Genomic DNA, 12,400 nt, shown 5'->3' on the forward strand with positions numbered 1-12,400 from the left:
TGAATGAAGTTTCTTTGTTGCTTATGAATATCTAATTGTTTAGCACATTTGTTGAAAAGAATTTTCATTGCTGTAGGCAAATATCAGTTGCCTGTGTTTGCACAGTCCTATTTCTGGACTCTCCTTGTTCTGTGTCTGTTTTGATCTATGTCAGGGGTCAGCAGAATTTTTCTGTAAAGAACTAGATCGTAAATATTTTAGGTTTTACAGACCAAAAGGCAAAATTGAAGATACTGTGTAAGTACTTGTATAATAAGATAAAACATATTTCTGAGAATTTTTTAAATAAAATTTAAAGTATAATAATTAAGTACAATTTTCTGAAATGCAGCTCTACTAATCCAAAGAATGGAATTCTTTTCTGGGAGAGGGATAACATTTTGCTTAACTAGGGTGCTAAGTTAGTGTTTCCTCTCATCAAATGTGATTACAGATTTCATTTATTAATGCATATGTGTAGTGAAACTTGACATATTTTTATCTCTGAAAAATATCTTTTCGCATGGGTGATACATGTAGCAGTAGAAACGCCCCAGTTTGTCGAGTGCTTAAAAAGCCCTGCAAAATGATGAGAGCGCCACATGCAGTCTGTCAGAACTGCTCAACTCTGCATCATAGCACAAAGCCACCAGAGACAATATGGAAACAAATGAGCCTGGCTATGTTCCAGTAGAGCTTTATTTATGGGCACTCTATTTGGGATTTCGTATAATCTTCACTTGTCACAAAATACCATTCTCTTGAATTTTTCAATCATTTAAAATTTTTAAAAGCACCATTAGCTTAGGGACATCTAAAAGCAGGCGACAGGCTAGATTTGGCCTATGAGCTGGTATTTGCTGGCCCCATTCTCCCATTTATTTTTCTATCCTTGGCCAATAACCCATTGTCAGGATTACTGTAGCTTTATGCTAAGTCTTGAAATCAGGTAATGTGAGTCCTCCAACTTTGTTCTTTTTTGAAATTGCTTTGGCTAATCTAGTTCCTTTGCCTTTCTGAATAAATTTTAGAATTAGCTTGTTGATTTCTACAAAAACTTCCTGCTTGGATTTTTTTTAGAATTATGTTGAATCTACAGAGCAATTTGGGGAAAATTGGCACCTTAAGAGTACTGAGAGAACTTGGTATCTCTCTCCATTTATGTTAAGACTTTGATACTTTTTATCAGCGTTTTGTAGTTTTCTGCATAGAGATTGTGCATCTTGCACATATTTTGTTAGACTTAAGCCTAAGTATTTCATGTTTTTTGGTCAGTGTTGTCTTTTTAAAATGCAAATTGGATCATGGCGTTTGGCATTTCCCCTGTTTAAAATCCTTCAGTGGCTTCCCACTCCTCTTAGGATAAACTCTGTAATCTTTAAAAGCCTAAATGGCCCTACGTGATCTGGCCCCTGTTCTTTTTCATCCTAATTTTATGCCTTTCTTCCCCTGCTCAAAACATTCCAATCTCAGACTAGCAGGAAGTGGTTTTATCAACCAAGGAATAGCTCTGAGAATGTCTGAAAGACTAAATAAATGTTTTCAAACAAACACTTGAAAAGTATGTTTTAACCATGTTAAAAACAACCATTTGATGATCCCCAACAAAGAAGGAACTAGAGTTTTGGCCAGGTTGTTGTGCTCTGTGTGTAATACTTTGATCTTTAAGTCTGTACTTCTTCCACTGAGGCAGAGTACTTTTTGAATATTACCCACCAGGGACTAAGCTCTGTGTGTGCATGCATACACACATACACACGTGAGCTAAAGAAAACATCATTTCCTTCTTTATGCACATCCTGAAACTCAGGGGAAAAGCTGCATTTCTGATCCAACCAAGGATCCTGTCACTGTCCTTGTACATGACAGGGACATAAAGTTAAACTTTTCAGCCATTAAAATAGTTCTTACATGAACATGCCCACTGCCAACTTTATTATAATATCCACATTAGAAATGTAACACTGTAGTGATGTTCTGTGAGAAAGTCTGCAGCTATGTGCCCAAGACAAAAAAGAGTCATAAGATTAGTTTTTTAAATAAACCAGCACATTTAGTTAACCAATATTTATTCATCTCCTTATGCTAGACATATTGAGATGAATAAGATATAGCCCAGACCTTAAAGAGGCTCAAAAACTAGTGGGGAGCCAGACAATTAAAAGTGAAAGTGCTTGTTCGTGGAAGTGTGTCTAAGTGGCTTTGATAGTACCAAGGAGAAATGAGTATCTCAGTGGGATTTAAAGTGTAATAAGACTAGTTGATGTTCAAGACATAGGGCTAGAAGGGAGGCAAGGACCGTATCATGAAAACCTGAGGGTTTTTTTTCCCACCCTAAAGCTCAGAGGTTCCGACATCTTAATGCACATAGACCTTGTTCCAAAACAAAAAACAAAACAAAACGAAAAAAAACCCTGGAGAACTTGTTTAAAAATCAAATTCCTGGACTCTTCTTCCCTCAGAAATTGACTGGGTAGGGCTAAGGTGCTTCCCCGAGTGGTTCTTATTTAGCTGGCAACCCCTGGTCTGCACGCTGACATTTGGGAGTCAGTGCATTAGGTAAGATTAAGCCACAGACTAGTTAAGGTAGGTAATAAGTTGATCATCTTAGGATTTTAGAAAGGTGAATTTGATAGTAGTACAAGAACAATAGAATCACCTGAGAATCTCATTAAATATGAATTCTGATCCAGTCGATCTGGGGTTGTACCTGAAGATACTGCATTTCTAACAAGTTTCCAAATGAGGCTGATATTCCTTGTCCAAGGCTGGATTGGAATGGGGTGAGACTGCAGGCTTGACGACCCATTAACAGCCTATTACAGGAATCTAGGCAAAGATGGTGAGTCTCTGAACTACTAGCAGGGTCTACTGATGGCAAGAGAGAGTTCAGTGAAATGTAATAGGTCAAATTGGGAAAACTAATTTAAGGAGTTAGATACAGAATTAGAAGTGAGGGAAGCAGTGTCAAAATTGAGCTTGGCGGGCAGCCCAGGTGCTTCTCCCTCTGCCTGTGTCTCTGCCTCTCTCTCTCTGTCTCTCTCATAAATAAATAAATAAAATCTTAAAAAAAAAAAAAAAAAAGATTGAGCTTGGCTATCTAAGTAGATGGTAGTGACATTAAGTTAAATAGGGTAAAGACAGAAGGAGGTGGCCTGGTGAGGAGAGGACAGCTGCTTAGAGTAGAAAGTCTCCTAGAGTTCAGAAAAGAGGTAGCCAGAGGATTCATCTTGAATGCATTGAGATTGAGGAGTCCATGAGATACCCAAAACTGAAAGGGTGGGTAGGAGAAGAAGAACCTACAGTGGGCTAAGAAGTGTGCATCTGTCAGGCTGGCAGATGGTAAAAAGAGCAGTTTCAAAGGCCTCCCAGAAGGACAAGGTCACAGTGTCTTTGCCACATAGATTATAGTTCAGTGAGACGGTACAAAATTAAGACTGCAAAACAGACTTTCCAGAATGCTGATTGGCTAAAGAGAGTTCAGAAAGTGCTCAAATTAGTTTCTCTCTCAATCTTCTTTTTTTTTTTTTTTTTAAGATTTTTTTAAAAATCTTTAAAAAAGAGGGAGGGGAGAGGCAGGCTCCATGCAGGGAGCCCGACGCGGGACTCGATCCCGGGGCCCCAGGATCACGCCCTGGACCGAAGGCGGCGCTCAACCCCTGACCACCTGGGCTGCCCTCTCAATCTTTTAATTTAAGCAAAAGTTGATGAATGGAGCCAATTGTTTTAAGTCATTCATTATGATATGCTTCCATAGTGCCTTTTCCATTTAGATTTTCTTTTTTTTTTTCTTCCCCCACAGATCACACTTACAAGAGCTGCTATGATACCTAGGGGAGGTGAAAACTGATGGATGAAAGTTTTGCCATGCACTGAAAGGAAAGCATTGTCTGTGAAGGTCCTTTTTTAAAAATGTCTGCTTGTAACACCTTTACTGAACACGTTTGGAAACCTGGTGAATGCAAGAACTGCTTTAAACCTAAAAGCTTGCACCAGCTTCCCCCAGACCCTGAGAAGGCACCCGTCACCCATGGCAATGTGAAAACTAATGCCAATCACAGTAATAACCACCGCATGAGGAACACTGCAAATTTCCGTCCTCCTGTGGCTAAAAAACCCACTATAGCTGTGAAGCCCACTATGATGGTAGCAGATGGGCAAAGTGTATGTGGTGAACTTACTATCCAAGAACACTGTGAGAAACCTGTCATCATAGGATGGAACCGAAACAGGACGGCCTTGAATCAGAAACCACTTAATAATAATAATGAAGATGACATTGAAGGATTTAGCCATGCTCCTAAGCCTTATGGCAATAATGATAGTGCAAAGAAGATATCGAATAACAATAATGGGCTAACTGATGTGTTAAAGGAGATAGCAGGCTTGGATGCCGCCGCTCAGATAAGAGGGAATGAAACAAACTCCAGAGAGACCTTCTTAGGAAGAATAAATGATTGCTATAAAAGATCATTGGAAAGAAAGCTTCCCCCCAGCTGCATGATGGGCGGGATAAAGGACACTCCAGGCAAGCACGTGATTCTGAGCGGGAGCACAGAAGTGATCAGTAATGAAGGGGGCCGGTTCTGTTACCCCGAGTTTTCTAGCGGCGAGGAAAGTGAAGAAGATGTACTGTTCAGTAACATGGAGGAGGAGCATGAGAGCTGGGATGAGAGCGATGAAGAGCTGTTGGCCATGGAGATTCGCATGAGAGGGCAGCCCCGCTTTGCTAACTTCAGGGCAAATACTTTGTCTCCTGTTCGGTTCTTTGTGGACAAAAAATGGAATACGGTCCCACTGCGAAATAAGTCTCTGCAGAGAATCTGTGCCGTCGACTATGACGACAGCTACGATGAAATCCTGAATGGCTATGAAGAGAACTCTGTGGCCTCCTATGGGCCGGGAAGCATTCAGAGCATGGTGTCCTCTGACTCTACGTCGCCAGGTTCTTCTCTAACAGAAGAATCACGCTCTGAGACAGCCAGTAGCTCTTGCCAGAAGGTCTGTAACGGAGGAGTACCTCCTGCTAACCCAGGAGATCCTAAGGACATGAAGGAAGGGGAGCCCAGCTGTGAAAGTCTGTCTAGTGATCATCAGGAGAAGGAGTCCTCACAAGCCCCCAAAGGCTCAGTCAAAGCTCCAGAAACACACAAAGCAGTCCTCGCTCTCCGATTGGAAGAGAAGGATGGCAAGATCGCTGTACAGACTGAGAAGCAAGAAAGTAAAGCCTCTACGGACATCGCTGGGCAAGCAGTGACCATAAACCTTGTCCCCGTGGAAGAGCAAGCAAAGCCTTACCGAGTGGTGAATCTGGAGCAGCCGCTGTGCAAGCCGTATACTATCGTGGACGTGTCGGCGGCCATGGCCAGTGAGCACCTGGAGGGGCCTGTTAACAACCCCAAGACGAAAATCTCCTCTTCTACTCCAAACTCTCCGGTGACCTCGCCTGCGCTGGCATCAGGACAAACGGGCGCCCATTTCCCCAGCTCCAGTGCCATCCGGTACCAGGAGGTGTGGACTTCCAGCACCAGCCCGCGCCAGAAGATCCCCAGGGTGGAGCTGGTCGGCAGCGGGACCGGGCCCAACGTCCCTCCCAGGAAAAGCTGCCACAAATCAGCACCTACTTCACCAACAACTACCAACGTCTCCTCGAAAACGATCCCTGTTAAGTCGCCCAATTTGTCGGAAATAAAATTCAATAGTTACAACAATGCCGGCATGCCGCCCTTCCCGATTATCATCCATGACGAGCCCACTTATGCTCGGAGTTCCAAAAACGCCATCAAAGTTCCCATTGTCATCAATCCCAACGCGTATGATAACCTAGCCATTTACAAAAGTTTTCTTGGGACAAGCGGAGAGCTGTCGGTGAAGGAAAAGACCACAAGTATAATAAGCCATACGTACGAAGAGATAGAAACGGACGGCAAAGCGTCCGGTAGCAGCGCCGTCAGACCCCCCGAATGTCCCCAAGCCAAGGGGTCCTCAAGCAGCACGGAGCGCAAGAGGGGCTCGGTGGCTCAGAAGGTTCAGGAGCTGAACAGCTGTCTTGGCCGAGGTCCGTCCCCGCCGCAGAGGGGCTCGGGCTCCGGCCACAGCTCCCCCGCCACCGCGCAGAGGACGGCTGCCGAGCCCGGGGCCGCGGCCGAGGGCGCCCAGGGGCGGGAGGCGCCAGGCCCAGGCGGCCCCAGGGAGCCCAGGGACCAGGCCGGCGCCGCGCTGTCGCGGATCGTGGCTTCCGTGCAGCCGCCGCAGGCCCCTCCGGAGGGGCGCCCCCCTGGCCCCGAGCTGCAGGCCGCTCCGCCCGACGCCGAGGCCGCGACCCCGGCCCGACCCCGGTCTCTGCTTGCAGCCCAGGCCGCGGGCGAGGCCACCGACGGCCCCCGACCCCGCGGCCGCAGGGAGCCGCCGGCGAAGCCGGGCCCCGGGCCCCTGCCCAGGCTGCTGGCCCAGGCCCGCGGGGAGCAGGGCCGCCGCCCCAGCCCCCCCCCGCAGCAGCAGCCGGGCAGCCTCCTGCACCGGCGCCCGGGGCCGCGGGCCGGGCCGGCCAGCCCGACGAGGGCCGCGGACGCCGAGGCGGCCCTGCTCCCCGACGCCGGCCGCCGGGCCCCGGACGCCAGGCCCAAGCGCTGGATATCGTTCAAGAGCTTCTTCCGCCGCCGGAAGGCAGAGGAGGAGGAGGCCAGGGACAAGGGCCGGGAGCAGGGCCGGCTGCTGGGCCTGGACGGCACGGTCATCCACATGCTGCCGCCGCCCCCCGTGCAGCGCCACCACTGGTTCGCCGAGGCCCCGGGCGGGTCCCGGGACAGGCCGGCCCTGGTCTTCACGTACAGGTGCGACCCTGCCCACGGCCAGCCCGGCGCGCACCAGCCGGCCCGAGCCGAGCCCCCCGGGCCCGAGAGCCGGGGCCGCTCCTCCCCACCCCGGCCGCCGAGGCCGGCTCCCAGGTAGGTGGCGGGCGGGCGGGCTCCGGGGCCTCAGCACACGCGCAGTGCCGAGTTGTCTTCCGTCCCTAACGTTGTCTGGGAGCCACTTTGTCCAGAAGCAGCAGCCCGGCCTCAGCCGCACCCGCGGCGGGCTCGCACGGCACAGGCGGGCCGCGGCCCTGGAGCTGCAGCCGCAGTGGCCGGCAAGCCCGGGACCCCTCAAGGGCAGTAAGTGCTGCGTTGCCTTGAAATGCTCCGCTAGCGTGAGGAAGAGGCAGGAGCAGGTGGGCGCATGGTGGCCAAGGGGTTAGTCAGTTCTGTGCGTGTTCCTGTGTTCCGAGGGAGTATTTGGATTCTTTTTTCTGTCTCTGTCTTCCTTCCAAGCATTGTGGGCAATGGGGAGGGGCTGGAGATGGGGGCCAGCAGCTTGTAGCTACTTAACACAAGGATGATAGAGAACTTGTTACTGAGATTGAGATCCACCCAGCACAGAGGCCTGACTGACGGCAGCTGGCAAGTGCACGCCCCAGTCCTCTAGGGATCTGCTTCCTCATTCCTGAAAAACTGTTTGCGATCACCTACGTCGGGTAGAGCACACTCCCAGCCTTGTGTCACATCCTCACATCCAAACAGCAGCCCTGCACATTGGTTGTATTCTTCATATCAGGGAACAACCCAGAGAGGTTAAGAATTAAGCAGATTTACGTAGCTCGTAATCGAGCCAGAATTCAAACTTGGTCTCTCTGACTCTAGAGTTTGTGTTCTTCCTATAGTCTCATTGTTAACATTAACACGTGATTTTTATTTTTTCACTTGTAATCATTCACATAAACACTTATGTTTAGGAAGCTTAAGTTTTTAGTTTCTCGTTTGTGGTGTGAGCAAAATTAACAAACTGCCCATAAAAACAAGAACTATTACCCTGAGTTTGTAACAAATGGGATGATTTCCTTATATCCCCGGTACTTTTTTAAGATTTTATTTTTAAGTAACCTCTACCAACCTTAACCCAACATGGGGCTTGAACTCACAACCCCAAGATCAAGTGTCACATGCTCTCCCGACTGAGCCAGCCAGGCACCCAGTACTTGGTTTTGTTTTTTTTTAGTATTTTATTTATTCATGAGAGAGAGAGAGAGCGAGAGAGAGGCAGAGACACAGGCAGAGGGAGAAGCAGGCTCCATGCAGGGAGCCCGATGCGGGACTTGATCCCGGGTCTCCAGGATCACACCCGGGGCTGAAGGCGGTGCCCAAACTACTTAGCCACCCGGGCTGCCCCAGTACTTGGTATTTTTAAGCAGAGCTGTGCCCTAAGTAGTTCTTTCATCAGATTCTAAGTCGGCCTCCCTCTTGTCTTACAGTAAGCCCCCTCTACCGGGCCTGGCCCTGTCTTTTCAAAAGAGAGCAAACTTATGATAGGGCAGCTTTTTGTTAGAACAGTGTAAATAAAAATGAAGTGAATACTTAAGGCCTTCACTTTTTCTAGGAAAAATGTTTATATATTCTTTATGAAAATAAGCTTTTTTACGTGACTCCTAATTAGTTGCCAAAATGCTAGCAAGTTCCTGTTTTCCTTAAATCCACGTGCTAGCAAAGCAAGTAGAATAGTGATAATACCTTCCTGGGAAGAGGAGTGTTGCCGTTGGTGGTTGAAGGTGGATGATAGAATGTCATGCTCCGGTAGTAATAAAACCCATGTATTGCAGGTTACTGTTTTATTTAGGAAGAAAGCAATTTAAAGAGCACATGGTTGGAGTTACTTATGTGCGACAGTCCTCACAGATCAATAAATGGCTTCACTCCTCATTAAGTATGGCTGTGGCGTGTGTATCCGCATCCTGGAAGGCAGAGCCAAGCAGAGATTGGGCCTCTCTCCTGTGGAAGGAGAGTCTCTGTTTTGGCTGCAGGCCACGGTGTGTGGCCCTTGGCACAGCAGACCCCTTTACCACCCAGCTGATACTGTCACAGATTTGCTAACGCAGGAGCCATCTCCAGACGTATCTGGAGTCGTATCTCCAGACGCCGTGAGGGGCACTTGGGTGACTCAGTCAGTTAAGAGCCTGACTCTAGGTTTCAGTTCAGGTCATGATCTCAGGGCCTGAGACTGGTGGATCCCAAGGCCGGCTCTACGCTCAGTGAGGAATCTGCATCTCCTCTCCCTCTCCTCTGAGCCCCTCCCTGTGCCCCACGTGTGCACCACACGTGCACTCACGATCTCTCTCAGATAAGTAAATAAACCTTAAATATCATCCATGAATCCCAAAATGCAGCTGGTTTGCCCCATTGGTGTCAGATCTCACCAGGCATCATAGTAACTCGGTAGCTGGTAAAGCAGGGGTTGCCAGGCCCCACCCGGAAGGTTTCTGATGCAGCTGCTCTGAGGTGCTGTGGGTGGGCCCTGCTCATTTGCACTTGGAACCAGTCCCCAGGTGCTGCTGAGGCTGCTGGCCGTGGGGCTGCACTTCCAGAGCCACCGATCTCACCACCATTCGGAATCTAGAGATAATGTGCTGTAGTCTAAGTAAAGCATTTTTGAGGTATTAAGTTTTTCTTAGAGACACTCTAGAATTGGCACATTTCATAATGTCTCAGACTAAGGAGAAAAAGAGGTTTTTGAATTTTTAAAAACTTTTTGGAAAGTTTTGAAATAAACATGGATACTCCTTGAAAAATATACACCACTTGCATTCTCAAAAATTGCTTGATTTACTTGGATACACCATGATATTTACTTGAAGGAACTCTGAAAGGGAAAAATGTTACTGTCAAATGTCAACATTTGTGTTTCCAGCTTGACAGCAGTGTACTCGTTAAATTGCCATCCCACAGCTGGGAACACGCTACTGGAAGAAATGAAAATTCAAGTTTTTCTTTAAGTAATGAAGATTCCAAATCCAAACTATAAGATGTGAAAAATACTCAACTGAAGGCCAGACCCTAAAAGATAAGGGACTTTTAAAGCCTTTTATTATGGGATTAGATTGTCATTAAATTCATTTATTTTTCTTCAGGTGAAAAAAATGTGCCATCGGGACAATATATAGGGGGAAAGATTATCACACCGCTGAAATAACAGGCTTAGGTTTGACCTCACTTGAGCTATTTGTCCTGTCCTTCAGTGTACAGTGAAGGACATGCAGTTAGTTTGTAGTGATAGGACAGCTCTCACATGGAGCCAGTGTGGGGATATAAAGGCGAAATACATAAAAGACTTCGCACAAGGTCTGGCACAGATTGGGTGCTTCAAGATGTCAGTAGCCCCTGTGCCTTCAATGTAGTAAGTGCTAAAGCAGCGTATGTGTGTGGTGGTGCAGGAGCATAAAAGGCAGTGATTAGATCCGCTTAGAAGAGACTTCTCAGAAATGATATACAAACCAGATCTTAAGAGACAGATAGGATTTTTCCTGCTGCTTGGGAAAGACACTGTAGGCAAAGGAACAATATATGCAGAGTCACAGAGAAGATGATAGCAGATTCCAGACCGGTGGCTGGAAAAGGATAATGAATAGACCGGTGGCTCTTCAAATGAGGTCAAGGCAGGATCAAAATGCAGTGTCACTGTTTTCATGATAAGACATTATTCTTTTCACTGCGTTGACATTTGCACTGATGGTACAAAAACAATAGTAGGTAAAACTGCGTGTACCTTAACACAGCTCAAAGCCGTGGCGTGATATTATACAAATAGTTTTAAAACAGTTTCATTTAAGCATGTCCTTGATGGAGTAGTAACTTCTATTAAATCTCAACCCTTGAGACTATGTCCGTTTGAAAATTCCATGTGATAAAATGGGAAGTACACATAAGTTACTTCCATTGCATACCAGAGTACGGTGGTCATCACAAGGAAAACTAGTTTGAGGTTCAAGGTTTGAGTTACAAAGCTGAACTAGCCGCCTTTTTCACGGACTACCCTGAAAGAACAAGTGGCGGACCCTCTCTGGCTATTCAGACTTGAGTGTTTGGAAGATATTTTCTTTTTTTTTAATTTATGATAGTCACAGAGAGAGAGAGAGAGAGAGAGAGGTAGAGACACAGGCAGAGGGAGAAACAGGCTCCATGCATCAGGAGCCCGACGTGGGATTCGATCCCGGGTCTCCAGGATCGCGCCCTGGGCCGAAGGCAGGCACTAAACCGCTGCGCCACCCAGGGATCCCTGGAAGATATTTTCTTAAGAACGAACATAGGAAGCCTCTGACTTCAAGAACAACTGACAGTATTTGTTGTCAATTATAAAAAAAAGTTCAGGCTTTCAAATTAAAATAAGAATTTTCGAAAACCTCTGTTACCAGGACCTTGACAGCTTCCTAATACTTAGAGATTTTTTCTGGTATTGGTGGTGTTAGTATTTGCATAAAAAGGTTCATATAATGAAATGTGTCAACATTTGGAAGATCTGCATAACTCAGTGAACTGGTGATTTCCAAATGACCCAGTGTACGATATTACAAAATTATGCATAAGTAAAAGATCCATTGAAACTGCAAGTTGGGGGGCATCTAGTGGCTCGGTCAGTTAAGCGTCTGCCTTCAGCTCATGTCATGATCCCGGGGTCCTGGAATCAAGCCCCTTGTCAGGCTCCCTGCTCAGCGGGGAGTCGGCTTCTCCCGCTGCCCCTCCTCTGCTCATGCACACACTCTCTCTCTCTCTCTCTCACACACACACACACACACACACACCTGCTCTGTCTCTCAAATAAATTAAATCCTTAAAAAAAAAGACTATAAGTTGGACCAATAGATTTTTTTTTTTTAAGATTTTATTTATTTATTCATCAGAGACAGAGAGAGGGGCAGGGACACAGGCAGAGGAAGAAGCAGGCTCCCTGCAGGGAGCCCGATGTGGGACTCGATCCCGGGTCTCCAGGATCACATCCTGAACTGAAGGCGGTGCTAGACTGCTGAGCCACCCAGGCTGCTCGGACCAAGAGATTTTAATGTAACTGAGTCCAAAAGTTTACTGATGTGTTTTCAGATTCCACATTATAAGTAACCTTTAAGAGACTTCCGTCTATCTAGCTCTGCTATAGTACCAAGAAGAACATCAGCAATTATCTAAAATAATTACTACCTTTCCTACCTATATATCTGGATGACATCAAATTATTTTAATGTATAGTTGGCTCTTGAACAACATGAGTTTGAATTGCATGGGCCTACTTATATATGGATTTTTTTTATAAATATCACCCAGTACTATAAATGTATTTTCTCTTCCTTATGACTTTCTTAATGGCATTTTCTTTTCTCTAGCTTACTGTTTATAAGAATTCAGTATATAATCCATATACAAAATTTGTTATTAATTGGGGGTGCCTGGGTGGCACAGTCAATTAAACTGCTGACTCTTGGTTTTGGCTCAGGTCATGATCTCAGGGTCTTGACATCAGGCCCCTCATCGGGCTCCACACTCAGTGTGGAGTCTGCTTCAGATTCCCTCTCCCTCTCTCTCTCTCTCTGCCCCTCCTACTTGACTCTCTTTCTCTGCCTAAAATA

General features: G+C 46.6%; 1 protein-coding gene across 46 annotated transcripts in view; it reads left to right on the forward strand.

The window, feature by feature from the left end:
* The window catches only part of PEAK1 (pseudopodium enriched atypical kinase 1), a 294,889-nt gene that overhangs the window by 217,687 nt on the left and 64,802 nt on the right, over nt 1-12,400 (forward strand). For all 46 annotated transcript variants that reach the window (XM_072809762.1, XM_072809763.1, XM_072809779.1 and 43 more), the window contains one exon: nt 3,782-6,926. In XM_072809762.1, coding sequence (XP_072665863.1) covers nt 3,892-6,926 — 3,035 coding nt within the window. In that variant the 5' untranslated portion in view covers nt 3,782-3,891. The remainder of the gene's footprint in view (nt 1-3,781; nt 6,927-12,400) is intronic.

This window comes from Canis lupus, chromosome 32, assembly GCF_048164855.1.
Source record: "Canis lupus baileyi chromosome 32, mCanLup2.hap1, whole genome shotgun sequence".
NCBI lineage: Eukaryota > Metazoa > Chordata > Mammalia > Carnivora > Canidae > Canis > Canis lupus.